We start from the raw sequence: 18,898 nt of genomic DNA, 5'->3' as shown, positions 1-18,898 counted from the left end.
TGTTCTAATCCATCTCCACGGTATCCAAAACTAAGAAAAAATATGTTGCCTTTAGTTATACTTGAAGCGTCTATTCCTGACAAAACCAAGAGGGTGGTGGAAAGGGGCCCTTAGGTTTAGTATACTAGAAAATTTCATAAGCAAATAGTCAAAACTTTTTTTTAGTACTTCTTTAATAAAGTAAGGAATATTGTGTAAAGTTAAGTAACCCATACCACTTATGATTAGAAATAATATTGCTATATTCTTGCAATTCTGAGACCAGCAATACATGCTTAGATTTTTCCCTCAACGGCTTGGATGGAGGAATCTACACTGCTAGCTACTATATTCAGAGAGCTGCACCACCTGCGACTATCTGAGCTCACAAACTGTGACTGCATATGACTTTTGTCAAGCCTGGTGGTGGCAGCAGGGCCACTCAACGCTCGAATTTCAGCTGATTCAGCTGGAATCTGATGAAATTCAAACCATGTATTGCCGGCTCAAGCTGATAAAAGTTAAGCTCTAATTCCTTCCTATAGTTGATCACACCATGTGGTACTAATTATATATATACATGTAAAATGATATCTGTAAAACTAGGATGAGTCTTACACAAACAGTATAAATGGTTTAAATGATCTTCATACAAATAACAGTTAATTTCCCACTGAAAAAGAATGAGATCCAGTTTAGCAGCTCGTATAATAAGCAGGAGATTATCCTTTCCGGTATGTTTGGCTGAGGGTTCAAGTCTGATGCCCTGGGTAAAATGACCAGTTTATAGCTGGGGAACACTTCTTTGCTAGAATTCTGTGTCATATTCCAGATCATCGTCATCTGTGTTTGCTTCTCCAATTTCAAACCCTAGGTTGATCTTCCCAGGTGAGTAGTCATTTCTTTTTAAGTCTGTGGGTGAAAAAGGTAATATTCGAGTGAAAATGGGAGAAAACACAACACAATCTCAGACATAAATATTCATTTACTAAAGGAGTGGAGGCTGTTCACTTTGCAAAAGGGAATGCTCAATTCACTAGATTTTTGATTGCAGATAATTGGATGATTAATGTAAGCAAAGGTTCACCTTGTTCAAAAAGGTTTCCTTTACAAAGAAAACATGCTTAAAAATCAACACCATACTATCAAATGTAAGCAACAGCGATCAAAAGTGCAATTAATTCATTTTACGTCTTTGTAAGCCTTGCACTGCTTATAATCTGGATTTTTATATTGTCTATAAAGTAGAGAATGTTCATTACTGTGAATGAAGTAAAGCTTTGTTCATTTTGTCTACACAGAGTCATGTGCTCTAGAATTATGAAAAAAGATTTTGTTTTGCACATGATTGGATAACTGAAATCAACAAAGCTTTCTTATAGATCAGCAATAATAATGGGAAAATAAATATAGAAAATAAGAGAGAAAAGTGTAAAAATTTATCATTTTTGGATTGTTTGTCGCTCGCTCACTCCACAAATGTAGAATCTTCAGAATGATAGTACAAAGCAATAGTAAGGTGGCCTTTTGAGAAATTATTTTTTTCCCATATTAGTCTAACACACATGGCTTTTCTCATAAGCAAAAAAAGCCATGCAAACCACTAATATATAACATCCAATAAGAACTTTCTATCCAATGAATAATTGTCACATGTGTCTGTGAAGGAAGCAGTCAGACCCCGGCCACATTCACCAACTTGTGCTAAATGGCTGGTAAAACTCACACCACACTGCCACTAATACGTGGTAATGACATGCTCAGCCTCATGCTGCACAGCGATTTTCAAGCTTGCAGGACCACAATTTAGGTGCCAGCAGACTGAGAATGATCATCACTAATGTTAACTACGGATCTACTCTGCCACCAGATATTTATAGTTAATATCAATGTTCAAAATAACAATTATGCCTTTAAATAAATGTCTGTAATACGCACCGGGGTTGATTTACTAATAGTGGAGAGTGCAAAATCTGGTGCAGCTCTGTGTAAAAAAACAATCAGCCTCCAGGTATTTTGGCAAAGCTTAATTAAACAAGCTGAAGTTAGAGGCTGATTGGCTACCAGGCAGAGTTGCACCAGATTTTGCACTCTCCAGTTTTAGTAAATTGACACCACTGTCAACACAGACAGGAAAATCCGGAGATTTACCATATAGTAAAGAAACAGGGATTCTTTAAGTTCTATGTTAGTGCATTTGAGACAATGTTAGCACATATTGTTTAATAATGTGATGTGCAGCAAAGTCCAGGCAATGAGCATAAAATTGATCACGAATCTTGGCTGATGTTCCTTGTTTGATGGTATAAGAGAGCTCCAGACTGCTGATCAGTCTCACTTTTCAGGTCCCTGAGGAGGGTGTTGACAGAAGTAACCTGTAGGTGGGGTGAAGCATGGTGCCAGGGAAAAAACACACACAGTCCAAGTGCAATGAAAATAACTTGTATTGAAGTAATGCAAAGACAGTTCACAATAAACTCGATGGGAAGGCAGCCCAACTGGGAGCACTCAGGGGGCCTAACAGTGGGCAGAATGCGGCCTGGCCGTCTTGTGCCCAAATGTGATGATGTCCAGAGATGTTGCAAACCCTATGCATTTCCTCCTCGTCTGGAACCTCCTCCTGCTGCTAGTTCTGTCCCAAGCAGACAGGGTACCCGTTCCTACTCTACCTACTCAAAATTGGACTTAGAAAGGTTCTGCCTGACCCAAGATGGCTGCTAGAATCACATGGGGAAGCAGCATCCAATTGGATAGATTCCCCAATGACCCAGGAAATAATAGAAGAACCATGTTTCTCTTGACTTTGTCTTAAACTGTAAAGCTGCTCTGGACGAGCGCCCCCTACAGTGGGGACTGTAGACTGCACCTGCCTACAAGCCTGGCGGATGAGAAGGTCTAAAGAGTGGCTGATCTGGTAACCCACATACTGTTGTGTACCATACAATTGCCATTACGGAGGTGCTAAACATGATATGTATCAGATAGGCAGATCATCCAGGAGGTGGAAGAGATCTGTCATGTATCCTGTATATGATAGCCTAGTCATCTGTGATCTTGATCCATTCAGTTTTTTCTTTCACATTCAAATATATAATTAAAGAGAGTGTAAATGATCACATTGTAAAACAACCCATTCAGTTCAAAATATAATTAAAAGGTAAAACATCTGTACATAGACATAAAAAAAATCTAAATTCCCTTTTTTCCCTTTTTTATAACTGATCACATTCCTTCTGTTCTTAGCTGCATAAGAGCTGTAGGGGGGAGAATCAACAGTACACTGGTCTTCCCAGTGAAAGGCTTTGGGGGGGGGGGGGGTGTCAGGACAAGTTTGATCATTGGAGAGAGCAAGCTCAGTGCCCAGCACAGCTAATGAACTGATCACACTGTGTTCTCCTGCTTGGTGTGGTCAGTTTTTAATAGGAAAGCAGATGGACTGGCAGGAACACCAGGGATTTCACATAAAGGAAGCAATACAAAGGGAACAGGATACTTTCTCATACAAGTACATGGTACAGCAGGCACTTATCAAGAATATGAAGTGTTGGGTTTACATACTTTTTAATAATAATGTAATTTTTTCATGATTCAGATTTTATGAATTATGTGTAGATTGTGAAACTGTGAATTAGAGAAGAGGTCTTTTGCAGGTCAAGAAAGAGAGCTATCATTATAGACCAGGCCTAAATGGCTTTACAATATCCATTATCCCTGTGACATGGAGATGATAAGCAAACCTTGATATACTGTAGTGTTCCATCCCAGACCTCTTGTTAAGGCATTTAATTATATGTACAGCTTTTGCTAATAACAGGCCAGGACTAAGCAGTTTGCATGACCCTTCTGGAATAGATGTGCATTTCTAAGCCATGTTCTGGAAGGGAGGGGAGTTCACGGGCTATGGGGTTAAGCTGTTCATCCTACTCAAAAAAACATCATTGCTGATTTATGAATTCTGAACACATTATTGTTGTTTTTGATATATATATATATATATATATATATATATATATATATATATATATATATATGTATATACATATATATATACAGTATATATATATATATATATATATATATATATACACTGTATATATATATATATATATATATATATATATATATATCAAAATAACTCAACGCACAGCCATTCATGTCTAAAACACTGGCAACAAAAGTGAATACACCCCTAAGTGGAAATGTCCAAATTGGGCCCAAGGTTTCAATATTTTGTGTGGTCACCATTATTTGCCAGCACTGCCTTAACATGGAGTTCACCAGAGCTTCACAGGTTGCCAATAGAGTCCTCTTCCACTCCTCCATGACGACATCACAGAGCTGGTGGAAGTTAGAGACCTCCACCTCCTGTTTGAGGATGCCCCACAGATGTTCAATAGGGTTTAGGTCTGGAGACACGCTTGACCAGACCTTTACCCTCAGCTTCTTTAGCAAGGCAGTGGTCATCTTGGAGGTGTGTTTGGGGTCGTTATCATGTTGGAATACTGCCCTGGGGCACAGTCTCCAAAGGGAGGAGATCATGCTCTGCTTCAGTATGTCACAGTACATGTTGACATTCATGGTTCCCTCAATGAACTGTAGCTTCCCAGTCCCGGCAGCACTCATGCAGCCCCAGACCATGACACTCCCACCACCATGCTTGACTGTAGGCAAGACACACTTGTCTTTGTACTCCTCACCTGGTTGCCACCACACACGCTTGATACCATCTGAACCAAATAAGTTTATCTTGGTCTCATCAGACCACAGGACATGGCTCCAGTAATCCATGTCCCTAGTCTGCTTGTCTTCAGCAAACTGTTTGCAGGCTTTCTTGTGCATCATCTTTAGAAGAGGCTTCATTCTGGGACCACAGCCATACAGACCAATTTGATGCAGTGTGCGGTGTATGGTCTGAGCACTGACAGGCTGACCCCACACCCCTTCAATCTCTGCAGCAATGCTGTCAGCATTTATACATCTTTTTCCAAAAGACAACCTCTGTATATGACACTGGGCACGTGTACTCAACTGCTTTGGTTGACCATGGCAATGCCTGTTCTGAGTGGAACCTGTCCTGTTAAACCACTGTATGGTCTCGGCCACCATACTGCAGCTCAGTTTCAGGGTCTTGGCAATCTTCTTATAGCCTAGGCCATCTTTATGTAGAGCAACAATTCTTTTTTCAGATCCTCAGAGAGTTCTTTGCAATGAGGTGCTATTTTGAACTTCCAATGACCAGTATGAGAGAGTGAGTGATAACACCAAATATAACACACCTGGTGCCCATTCACACCTGAGACCTTTTCTAACGAATCACATGACACCACAGAGGGAAACTGGCTAATTGGGCCCAGTTTGGACATTTTTACTCAGGGGTGTACTCACTTTTGTTGCCAGCGGTTTAGACATTAATGGCTGTGTGTTGATTTATTTTGAGGGGACAGCAAAGTTACACTGTTATACAAGCTGTACACTCACTACTTTACATAGTAGCAAAGTGTCATTTCTTCAGTGTTGTCACATGAAAAGATATAAACTATTTACAAAAATGTGAGGGGTTTACTCACTTTTGTGAGATACTGTATATATATATATATATATATATATATATATATATATATATATATATATTAGTGATCGACCGATTATCGGCAACACCGATATATCGGGGGCCGATATGCACTTTCCCCCATATATCAAAATCGGCCTTTTGTTGAGTTATTTTGAGGGGACGGCAAATTTACACTGGTATACAAGCTGAACGCTCATTATTTTACTTTGTAACAAAGTGTTATTTCTTCAGTGTTGTCACATGAAAAGATATAATAAAATATTTACAAAAATTTGAGGGGTGTACTCACTTTTGTGAGATACTGTGTGTGTGTGTGTATATATATATATATATATATATATATATATATATATATATATATATATTGTGGGAGATTAGCTCGGTGGCGGGTATGGATGACCCCTTGGGGGGTGCGTTTACACAGGGAGATAGCCGAGAAGTGGTTGCAAACAACAGTTTGGTTTATTCTTGCAATTTACTTCACACAAGTGCAAGCCTCAAAAACATCAAAATAAAAATAAAACACAAAATAAATCCTTGCCACTGTGGGCGGCTACCTTCTCACATACAGGAACCTACCTACGGAGTCTGTCTCCAACCTACTGTTGGGCAAACTTTGCTGATCCTACAGCAGACACTCAATTGTCCATTTATTTTCTCTTCTCACAGCACATGTTCATTGGACTTTTCTTTCACATAGAAGACATCCCTTTGTTTGTCTCTTCACACTCTTCACATAGCAACCATTCCTTTGCTTGTCTCTTCACATAGCAAACAGTGCATTTATTTCTTTCCACATAGAAATAGTCCAAGACCTCACCTTGAGTAGTCTTCAGTCTTAATTAATTTCCCCTTCACACAGGAAATGTCCATTGGTTTCTTTTCACATAGAAACGATCCAAGACCTCACCTCGAGTAGTCTTCACACTTGTTACCCTCCTCAGCGCACATCGCTTCAGGAGGTCTTCCCCATGCTCACACAGCTTTCAGGGGGCACACATCTGACTGTCCTCCTCTCCCCATGCCCACACAGCGTCAGGAGGCAGCCATCCTTAGACTTCCTTTGGACAAATTATAGAGGCCTTAACTTCCTCATTCCGAACAGCTGAATGGTTTTCAACTTCCTGCTGGCTATCTCTGCAGCCGACACCCTATAGTAATTGGTGAATTTTCTAAACCAGGTGGAAATGTATCTCCTGTCTGTGACTACATCCACAGATTTACCTGACTTCCTGTCACAATATATATATACAGTATATATATATATATATACATACACAAAAAATACACAAAAAATATTGACTCCCCTGCATTTCTGTCAAGATAATGCACCACTTCGCTCAGTAAATTGTTGCAGTTTAGGCAAATGTTTAGGTTAGGCATTCTCATGTTTATTTCTTAGTGGAGAAACAAAAAGCCAAAACTGACACATTCCACGCAAAACTACAAAAACGGACTGGACAAAATTATTGGCCTCTTCAATTAAATATTTGGTAGCACATCCCTTGGAATAAAATAACTAAAATCAATCACTTCCTGTAACCATCAATGAGTTTCTTAGTGTCTTACACCTCTCTACTGGAATTTTGGACCACTCTTTTTTCCCCAACTGCTCCAGGTCACTCAGATTGGAAGGGTTTATTTTCCCAACTGCTGTTTTGAGATCTCTCCACAGGTTCTATGAGATTTAGATCTGGACTCATTGCTGGCCAGTTCAGTACTCTCCAGCGCTTTGTCTTAAACCATTTCTGGGTGTTTTTCAACGTGTGCTTTGGGTCATTGTTCTGCTGTAAGACCCATGACCTCTGACAGAGACCCAACTTTCTGACACTGGGCCCTACATTACACCTCAGAATTCTTTGGTAGTATTCAGATTTCATAATGCCATGAGGCGCCCTTCATAGATTATTTCATAATGTCATGTTTGGCTTCCTCAGGTAAGTTTTGGCAAACTCCAGTCTTGTTTCTGTGGCAGCAGTGGGGTCCTCCTGGGTCTCCTACCATTGTGTACCTTTTCCTTCATATGGTGACGTATAGTGTTGCACCCTGTGCTTGAAGATCAGCTTGAATTTGTCTGAAAGTTTATCGAGGTTCTTTATCCACCATTCGGGCAATCCTTTGTTGAAATCTTTGATCATTTTTTCTCTTTTGTCCAGGGAGATTAGCTACAGTGCCATGGGCTGTAAACTTCTTGACAATGTTGCGCACAGTGGACACAGGAACATTAAGATCTCTGGAGATAAACTTGTAACTTTGAGATTTGTCAATGCTTTTCCACAATTTTGTTCTCAAATCCACAGACAATTCTTTGCTGCTCTTTCTCTTTTCCATGCTCCATGTGGCACACAGAGACACACAACAGAAAGGTTGAGTCAATTTTTCACCAATTTAACTGGTTGCTGGTGTGATTTCTAAATTATCAGCACCTGTTAATTGATACAGGTGAGTTTAGTTACAAATTACAAAACCATCACAAACGTGGAATGCAATCATTTTTTTAAATTTTAAGATGGTGCCAATATTTTTTTTTTCAGTCAATTTTTGGAGTTTTGGATGGAATGTGTCAGATTTGGCTTTTTTGTTTCTCCACTTTTTTGTGTCATACAAAAAACAAACAAATAAAAGAAATAAACATGAGAATGCCTGAACATTTGTAATTGCAACAAATTTCTGGGTTAAGTGGTGTAATATCTGACAGAAATGCAGAGGTGCCAATATTTTTGGCCATGACTGTATATACTATATATAACCCTCAGTAATGGTAAAAAGGTCCCTGGAGGCAGAAGGGTCTTTCAGGTCCTTAAAAGGGCTCTCCATGCACTGCCTGTGCTGTATTCTCCCAACTTTACCAAGGATTTTGTGGTTCAGATGGATGCACCTGATGTTGGTCTTGGGGCAGTGTTGTCACTGGCACACAATGGGGAAGAATACCCTGTAGTGTTCATGAGTAGAACGTTTAATGAACATGAAAAGAAGTATGCAATTATTGAAAAAGAATGTTTAGCAATAAAGTGGGCCTTGGATGCTCTAAGATACTACTTCTAAGGGAGTCAGTTTGACTTGATAACTGATCATGCTCCCCTCAAGTGGATGGTCCAGAAGAAAGAGACAATTAGATCGGTGAAGCTGGGGATTTTAGCTCTACAGGGTTATTTCTTCACAGTAAAACACAGACCAGGGGCTAAGATGGGAAATGTAGATCCCCTGTCCCGGGTTCACTCTTGTTGGGCTACAAGTGTTCCAAACCTGGTGTTGAAACAAGGGTGGGGGGGGGGTACAAAGCTGAGTGTCTCAAAGGGAGCCTGGAAAAGTCCTGTTCGGGGACTACACATCTGCCAGGCTCCACTCGTACAATTTTAGAGACCTCTATTTCTCTGTCTAGTTTGGATTTTTCACCTCTCCCTTTTGGCAATTTAGGGTCGCCCGGAACTCTGAACTCTAACCTGAGCCTGGGAAACAGACAAGTCATGTCTGTGAGAGCTGCAAGGTTAATGGAAGCTGTAAAACTGTAGGTGGAGACTGACAAGCATTGGGTTTGCTCAGCCTGCTAGGTTGGACTTGGATTTGGTATAGTTATGGGCACAGCTAGTTTTTTGTTTTGGAGTTTTTGCCTTTAGTTTATTTTGTGGAACAAACACTGCAGTGTTTTTCACTACATCACTGGAATGGCACAGGTATCTGTGCCTGAAAATGTGCTTACCCTAGGGAGCTTTGTACCTGCTACCTATCCCCAGCTCACACTATAAACATTTTTAATATACCAATTATCTATATGTTTCAGTGTCCAGGCAAAAAATAAAATGAAACAAAGAGTATCTTCAAAAGCACCAAGATGATTCATTAGTTTATGAAAAACACTGGGGAGAAACAAGGTGATTAACCTCATCCTCCTCAGTTCTATTTTAAGTAAGGCATATTTTACAAATGATCCCATAAAGGGCATATTTTCATACTCTATCAAATTCTGAACTGGTTTTATTGTGGTTTAAAATAGATATAATTAGAAAACCATCATCCAAGCCCCTGTATACTTTCATCTTGACCACTGCGATATATTTAGTAGACTATTTTATTACAACCATATCAGTCTATTACAGAGTGAATATATTACTACAGTTACATATGCACTACATCAATATCATTTTTCAGAACTGGAATGCATACTGTACATGTTACTGCATAAACTAGAACTCTGCTGATTAAAGTGGTTTTAAAGGTTTATGTTTTTTTACCTTCATGCATTCTTTGCATGATAGTAAAAGACCTTCTGTGTGCATCAGCCCCCCAGCCCCTCTAATGCTTACCTGAACCCCATCTCGATCCAGCCATGTGCACAAAAGCCTCAGTTCTCCAGGGACTTTCACTCCTCATTGGCTGAGGCAGCAGCGGGAGCCATTGGCGTCAATCACAGCCAGTGAGTCGATCAGGAGAGGGAGGGGCAGAGCTGATCTATGGCTGTGTGTGTGCAAAGACACGCAGAGCCATGCGTCAGGAGCGAGCCTGCCTGCTCTTGGGGCACTTGGCAGAAGGGAGGGGCCAGGGGCACCGACAGGGGACCCGAGAAGAATGGGATCCGGGCTGCTCTGTGCAAAACTACTGCACAGAGAACGCAAGTGTGACATGTTTGTTATTTAAAAAAAAAAACAAGAATTTAATATCACTTTAAATTCTAGTGCTTTAACATTTAAAATTACATTACACATATCCTTATGGAGCTTATCCTAGGTGTTCAGTAAGGATCAAGACTCTAGGCAACAGAATGAGCAAAAGTAACAAGCCTGTTATGAGAGAGATTTATGGGCTGCCATTGCTGACCTTCTTCTGAAAATGCTACTTGCTGCTTTTCTGGTCTAGTTGCTGTAACACTTTTTGAATCACTTCCAAAAGCAAGTATGCAAATGAGTAAAGTCAAAGAAAAGAAAAAAAAAAAAACACACCTCTAAAGCCTGTTTTTTACGCAACCAAGTCCACCATCATATGACCCACCATGGCCTCTCTTTCAGGAGTGAAGAGCAATGATCCACTGTCAACCATTTTTTGGGTGACATCATCACACTGCCACTGGCAAGAACTGCAAATACCTTACAGAAAGACATGCAATGGGAAGTGGTCTTTGGATACCCAAAGAAAGACATTTCCACTCTGCAGTGCAGAAGAGAGAAGATTAAGGATTTGGATTGTCATGTAAAAACTATTTTAGGTAAGTATTTGGGGCATTTTTACATTCTTACACTGATGTAAGAACAGGAGTGTAATATAAGAGTTTGAAAAGGGGGTGGGGGGCATGTTTGCTGTGAGGCTCTTTCTCTAAGTGGGGCTATTTCTATAGGTGGGAGCACTTCTGACTCTGCACTCATCATCTGAATGTCTTCTCTGTCCCTCCACAGGTATGTTCATACTGCTACAACAACACCCAAAACTGTGATACTGAAAACCACTCTCCCTATGTCTTGTCTTTAACTGTGGCATGTTTATTTTGCTTAACCATTGCAATTCTTTGTTTTCTCCCTATGTCTTTCCTTTTAAAGTTTATAGCCTGTTCTTATCTTTATTACCAGTTCTCCTTTAAGTCTGCTTCTGAAGTGAAAATGTTGCTCTGTTTAGCCAGTCATGCTTTATTAACTCCTTATTAGTTAATTGGAAAGCACCCACCCCCATCTCTAACAGTATATAACTAAGCATCTCTTGGGGAAGGCACGTTTACAAAGGGGGGACACGTTTGCTGTGGAGCTCTTTCTCAAAGTGGGGCTATTTCTATAAGTGGGAGCCCTTCTGACTCTGCCCTTCAGCAATTGCACAAAGTGAACACAGGAAATGCTGAGATAAACACCACATAGACTACAGGTGACCTTGTATACCCCTTCAGCTCTTTCTCCTTGTAACATGCATTCTCTACCACTCCTTCTGACAGCCGTGTCCTCTATCCTTAAACTCTCCTTGTAACATGCATTCTCTACCACTCCATCTGACAGCCGTGTCCTCTAACCTTAAACTCTCTCTCCTTCACCCCTCTTCTCCATTCCACAGCTTATATATATCACCCTCACTTCTGTCCTTTCCTTATTACTGCACTCATCATCTCCTGCTATTTCTAAATCCAAACGCACACAAAATCTCCAGGACACTGGGGCCTGTCCCTTCATATAAATCACACTCTCATATTACCTCCCTCACCTTTTTGCTTCTCCTAACTTCTAGAGATATATCCCCAAACCCTGGGCCTCCATCATTTACCTGTACTCAACACACCCATTACCCTGCACCCTCTGGCTGCAGCCGTAATTAGCACAATTTATGTTATGTAATAAACTCACCTCTCTCCATGACCTCTTTATCGCTAACTCTACTCACCATTACTGAAACCTGTCCTCATGAATCCGACCCTGCGTCTTCTGCTGCCCTATCCCAAGGTGGTCTTCTCTGGACTCACTCCCCTAGACCCAGTGGAAGCAAGGGAAGAGGTGTCGGAAGCCCTTCTAGCCCAACATAGCACCTTTCAGGTACTTCACCCACCTCCCTCTCTGTCACTCTCCCCATTTGAGGCACACTGCATTTGTCTTTTCTCTCCAGTTTCTTTAAGGATAGTTGTGATCTACCACCCCCCTGGACCAGTTTCAACCTTTCTTGACAACTTCTCTGCCTGGCTACCCTACTTTCTCTCTTCTGAAATCCCCACAATTATTCTCGGCGACTTCAACATCCCTATTAATACTAACGCTCCTGCCACTTCCAAACTTCTCAGTCTAATCTCCTCTTTTGACTTGAAGCAATGGATACAGAACATGCTTCTACTCACTCTGAAGGCAATATCCTTGACCTTGTTTTCTGCCACCTATGCACTCTATGCAACCTCTCAAACTATCCTTTCCCTCTCTCTGATCACCCCCTTATTACTTTCACTCTCTCCCTCTCCTCCACCTCCTCTCCCTCCAACTGCCTTACAGTTACCCGTAGAAATCAACACCATCTTAACCCTTCTCTTCTCTACTCTGCTACCGATCACCTCTATGACAGAATTGCACCCCTGTCCTGCACCAACCTAGCCACTTCTGTCTACAACAATTCACTTTTAGCCTCCCTGAACACACTGAACACCCTCACTACACATTGAATCAGGCCCCAACCCCTTCCACCTTAGCAAACAGATAACACTAGAAATCGGAAAAATTATAGCCCTGCTATTGAGCGCCTATGGCGTAAGACTAGGTCTCAGAAAGATTTCAACCAATATAAATCTGCCCTCCCAAAATACAATTCCAGTCTCCACACTGCCAAGCAGACCTATTTTATCACTCTCATTAACAACTTTTCAACCCGTCCCTGGCAACTCTTCTCTACCTTCAATTCTCTACTTTGTCCTCCACTGCCTCCACCCACTAACTTACCCAGGAGATCGCCAATCACTTCAAACAGAAGATTGATACAATTCGTGAGGAGATCTCTGCTGTTCAGATATTTTCCACGCTTTACACTTTATGCTCACATGTACAATTAGTACTTCGCTCATTCAACCCAACCACTATAGATGAGGTTGCTAAACTACTTGCTAACGTCCAGTTAACCACCTGACCTCTGGATCCTGTTCCCTCGCAAATGCTACGTTCACCCTCTGGCTCTATTCTTCACTCTATAACCCACATCTTTAATCTCTCTCTCTCTTCTGGCATCTTCCCTAACTCTCTAAAACATGCACTACTCAGCTCATACTTAAAAAACTCACTCACTGAACCCAACCAATCTGAATAACCTATGCCATATCTCCTTGCTTCCCTTTTTATCCTAACTCCTTGAATGTCAGGTCTACAACTGACTGAGCAACCACCTTGCCGAGAATACCCTTTTTGATCTCCTTCAGTCTGGATTTCGGCCTCAACAATCCACAGAAACTGCCCTCCTAATACTAGCAAACAATCTACTAACGGCCAAAACCAATGGACACTATTCTGTACTCCTACTCCTGGACCTTTCTGCTGCCTTTGATACGGTTGACCACCCCCTCCTCCTCAAAAAACCCCACACCTTTGGTCTTCGTGACTGTACTCTTCACTGGTTCTCTTCCTACTTATCCAACTGCACCTTTAGCATTACTTATAATTCTGCTTCCTCCTCTTCTCTTCCTTTCTCCATTGGGGTCCCCCAATGTTCTGTTCTTGGACCTCTCCTATTTTTAATCTACTCCTGTTTTGGTCAGCTGATAGCCTCCCATGGCTTCCAATACCATCTATACGCTGGTGATACCCAAATCTATTTATCCATCCCTCAGCTCACTCAATCAGTCTCCTCATGTATCACTAATTTACTAGCAGATATATCAGTCTAGATGTCACACAACTTCCTCAAACTCAATCTATCCAAAACCGAACATAGAATTAATTTTTCCTCCACTATGTGCCCCTTCCCCTGATCTCTCCGTCAAAATTGATGGCACAACTATCAGCCCCTCCCCACATGCCAAGGTCCTAGGTGTAGTCCTGGACTCTGAACTCTCCTTCAAGCCCCACATCCAATCACTGTCCAAATCTTGCCGCCTCAACCTCCGAAACATTTCCAAAATATGCCCCTTTCTAACCAATGACACAACAAAGCTCCTAGTTCACTCCCTGGTCATCTCGCGTCTCGACTACTGCATTTCCCTTCTCATTGGCTTACCCCTACGTAGGCTATCCCCCCTTCAATCCATCATGAATGCTGCTGCCAGACTCATCCACCTTACTAATCGCTAAGTGTCGGCTACTCCTCTCTGTCAATCCATCCACTGGCTTCCGCTCAGCCAATTCAAAATACTAACATCTTACAAAGCTATCCACAATTTAGCCCCAGCTACATCACTAGCCTAGTCTCAAAATACCAACCTAATCGCTCTTTTCTTTCCTCTCAAAACCTCCTGCTCTCTAGCTCCCTTGTCATCTCCTCCATGCTCGCCTCCGGGACTTTTCCAGAGCGTCTTCAATCCTTTGGAACTCCTTACCCCAATCTGTCTAAATATCTCCTACTCTATTAGCTTTTAGACGATCCCTGAAAACCCTCCTCTTCAGAGAAGCCTATCCTACCCACACCTAACAACCGTACTTACATTTTCTCCATCAGCTCACTCCCCACAGTTATTGCCTTCTTTTTCACTGCACCCTCTCTTCTAGATTGTAACTTAGCTCTAACGAGCAGGGCCTTCTGATTCCTCCTGTACTGAATTGTATTGTAACTGTATTGTCTTCCCTCATATTGTGAAGCGCTGCGCTATATAAATTCTGTAAAATAGTAATAATAATAAGAGAAGGGGACTGTGATTTGAAAAATCGCACAAATATGTGATTTGGGCCCCAGCCGGAAAAATTTTTTTACTGACCGGACCTTTGTGATTTTTAATCCAGCACCCTTTGTTAAACGCACCGCATCCTTTGTTAAACATACCCTTTAATAAATGTACATATTTTTTTTGTGTTGAAAATATGACATTACCTGGACATATCTGAGATCATTATAGTCTTTGTTTGGATGCCCTCTTTGGGATTTAACAGAACCACGAATCTCACTCAGTTGCTTCCTAGGCTGTATATAATTATTGTAAACAGAAACCCCATTTAGTTTGTACTGAGCGTATTTAATAATCACAAAAGCCAAAATGCATTCTAATGACAAAAGCTGTGCTTCAGTAAATGGATATGTTTATTTTTAGTGAATTAGGAAATTGTTGGCATTATCTGAGTGTATAAGAAATGAACAGCATGTAATGAATGCTGCCCTTGCTAGCATCACTTCTGAGGAGCATAATACAAAAGATAAAGCGTTACAAAAACTAGATTTCTTAGACCCACTTCAAAAGGTCTGCAATTACAAGTATGAAAACATACAGCAAACGCCCTTGAGGTTAACAAGCATCTCTAATGAAAAGGTGGGACTGCATGACTCTGCTTCGCCAAAGATAAACTGGATATAAGATCCGCATGATCTTAGCAAAACTCCAGAGGGAAGCCGGGACTTTAAATAAGAGACAGGGATAAAGAGTTTAATAACGGAATTGTTAACACCGCGCGCGCCCTTCTGACACGGTAGGGGTCACTTTAATATAATTTTGTGTTGCATGGCTGGTTATGGCAGCACTGGTGCTAGACTTCTTCTTAAAAATGATTGGCAGGCCAAGGGCAGAGAGGCAGGCGCGCAGCAGCTGTACTTAATAGACTCAGCAGCAATGAAAGACTGTCTCATCATGTGCCTCATTTAATGTAAAAGTGTCAATGCTGTTTAATCTCTTCTCTGAGCAGCTCTTAAGTAAATCCCTTCCTAAACTCCTCACAGAATATTTTTATAATCTTGAAAGCAGAATGTCAGCACTGCACTGGAAATTAAACAGAAGTTACACATTTCAACAACATAATGAGCATAAAAAAGTGTTGATGGTAGTATAATCAAACAATTATAACACATACCAGGAAGTTTAAGCTTCCTGCAGCAGGAGTTGCAGCAGTGTTTGGAAACAAAGTTTGTAAGTGCATCTTCTCCTAAATTGGCTGGCCCAAACACCATACCTCTTGACCTGTAGAAACAAACGTAAAGTGTCAAAAAAAAAGTCACCAAATCCCTTATTAAGAAAGAGTGAAGTTTGTGTACCTACACTGCGGGCACTTCACATAAGCTCCGAATCTGACAGGAAAGCTGAAAATCCCAGCTATGGTTAATGGGATCTGCTGTTCAAAATGTTTAATAGATATCAACAATACCACTTGAAAGGTATACAGCAGAAAAACACGATATTGCTTTTTAAAGCTGTGAAGCCTTAGAAATACTCAAATGGGTCACATACCACACCTGAAGTAAATATAACATGTGCAAAACAATCCACAATCTAATTATTATCAATACTGCATTTTTACACGTTGTGGGAAATTGGCTTAACCGCGTTCCAACTGTCTTTTGGTATCGTAACATAGTGCTAAGCTGTCCCATATCCTCCTCCCCATTTCTACCCAGCAGATGGAACACAAAAGCAGAAGCCCCTCTTTCTGTCACTTCACCTCCAACTGCCATCTAAATGGGCACATTCCTGCCTATCTTCACTTTCCTTTTCCCTGAGGCTGGGTTCACACTGATGCAAATTGGATGTAGGTCTCCCCGCATCCAATTCGCATGACAGGAAAATGTGACCGGCTCTCAATGAAGCCGGTTTACACAGCTTTGGAGCGGTCGCTGTCCACACTGAAAAAGGGTCCTGTGCCTCTTCTGGTTTGTTCAGGTGCGAATTCAGCGAAAAATTCCGACCTGATTCGCACCTCAAATGGAGAACAGGGACACACCAGACACCCTGCTGTGAGCTGCGGTTGCAGCTAGTGTGGACCCAGCTTAAAGGGGAATTTTACTCCATGCCTCATTTGGTGACTCTCTTTGTACATCATTTTTACTATTTCATGGGTTCTAGAAAACCATGCCCACATCTTTTTTATGGGTATGCTTCCACATGCGCCGTCTGGTTATTTTTCCTGGGATCACGCAAGCCATGTTACCATTAAGGAATTTACCAATCTTGGTATCTTTAAGAATATGATAGGCATTTTACAAGTAGGTTGGGATTTTTTAAGTGCTCAAATATTGACACAATTAAAATTTACAAAATGATTTATTATTTTCATTAAAATATTTGATAAAAATCAATACACATGAATGATATGATCTCCTCTCATGTTAATCAATCCATTCAAAAGATATTATTTGGTCAACCCGATAATCACAGTATGATGTCATACAACAGTATTCAATTCAAACAATATTTAATCAAGCTATATATGTCACATTCTCTTCACGTTTCGCCATAGACACGGCTTCTTCAGGAGGTATTGTAGCAAGATAACTGTGTACAAAACAAATCTGATTTGTTTTGTACATAGTTATCTTGCTACAATAAATACTGAAGAAGCCTATCTGTAACTGTGCACAAGTTGAATGGATTGATTAACATGAGAGGAAATTATATCATGTCTATTGATATTATTGAATATTTTAATGGAAATAATTAAATGATTTTGTAAATTTTAATTGTGTCAATATTTGAGCACCTAAAAAATCCTGCCCTACTTAAACAATGTCTATTTGAATTTTGGGGTTGTGGTGCTGCCGTTGCATTTGATATAAATATATGTATGTTTTCTGATTTTATACTCAGACTTTAGTGTACTTGGAAGAATCTGTTTAGTAGCTTGTCATAGAAACAGAAATCAGGTTACTTTTGAGTGCTTGCTACTGCTCAAACAAATGCAACTGCTTATAGAACCCTGGGATCCTCGTTGCCTACAGAGATCGTGAACCCACTGCAACCTGAGTTAAGTAACTTTTAAGCATACTTTTACTGTGTATAGACCATAGTTTCTGCTTATTTGCTAGGCATTTTGCGTGTTATAGGTACAGTATGTCTTGTATTGTATTCCTATAATTGTAATCATTTTGTATGTAAAGCCCATTAAAAAAATACTGCAGAGGTCTGAGCTTTCTTGCTTTTATCGCAAAGCACTCCTAATTGACCAAAGCAAAACAGGTGCAAGGTATGAGCCATATTCTATCCCATGTATTGTATATAGTATATCCTTTCAGAATATGATGCTGTCTCATCAGTTTTAAGCATCTGGCACCACTAAATTTACAAAGCACTTTTTCAGTTTCCTCTAAGCCTGAAACTGTAGTGGGCCTACCTTCACCCACTATTTATTTTTGTTGTGATTATTAAGCAATTACCCACCTCATTATATTTTCCAGGCTTACTAGAAGTGTGAAATTAATTATCAGTTCTACCATCACTTTGATGTCACCCATGAAAACCAAACTATTTTTTTATCATTGTCAGTAGTATTAACATTCAATTTGTCAACGTTTTTCAGGGCCGCGTTTAAAGGAACTATACACAATGGAGTGGCTATCTCCTGCGGCAACCTCACATTAAACAAACTTCTCATACACATGGCACTCCAAAGGCTACTGTTTGACAGCTGTCATTCATTACATGCAACCAATTTTTCATGAATCTCTTCAAATACACGTGCGTGTTTTGCAACACATTACTTCTGACTCTTTCATGGGTCCTGATTTCAATTTCTGAAGATTTCTCTATCTTGCTCGGCCCTTGCACTTTGTGTGGGAAACCAGCTGCTACCCCAAGAGCACCCACTTCTACAAGCTCACTGGCCATTTGTCTGAAACCCCAAAAACAGTCTCCATCCCATTGTTAAACAACAAGACCTCTTGCATTATAGGTAATAAACTGTTTGCCAAACCATCCCAGTCTGTTTCTGTACTCTAATCAAAGGTACTAAACATTACTAGCCCATCTAAACATTACTAGCCTATCCATCAGATAAGTAGACACAG

The 18,898-nt window shown here is 40.6% G+C and overlaps 1 protein-coding gene across 1 annotated transcript in view; it reads right to left on the bottom strand.

Moving 5' to 3' along the window:
- Nucleotides 1-724: 724 nt before the first annotated feature.
- The window catches only part of TRPM6 (transient receptor potential cation channel subfamily M member 6), a 316,186-nt gene continuing 298,012 nt past the window's right edge, over nt 725-18,898 (bottom strand). Inside the window, exons 38-39 of the mRNA XM_082260563.1 lie at nt 15,976-16,082; nt 725-891 (exon numbers count right to left, since the gene is read on the bottom strand). Coding sequence (XP_082116689.1) covers nt 788-891; nt 15,976-16,082 — 211 coding nt within the window. The 3' untranslated portion in view covers nt 725-787. The remainder of the gene's footprint in view (nt 892-15,975; nt 16,083-18,898) is intronic.

This window comes from Pelophylax lessonae (genome assembly GCF_965119305.1).
Source record: "Pelophylax lessonae genome assembly, chromosome: 1".
Taxonomy (NCBI): Eukaryota; Metazoa; Chordata; class Amphibia; order Anura; family Ranidae; genus Pelophylax; species Pelophylax lessonae.
This window is presented reverse-complemented; position numbering and strand designations above follow the sequence as displayed.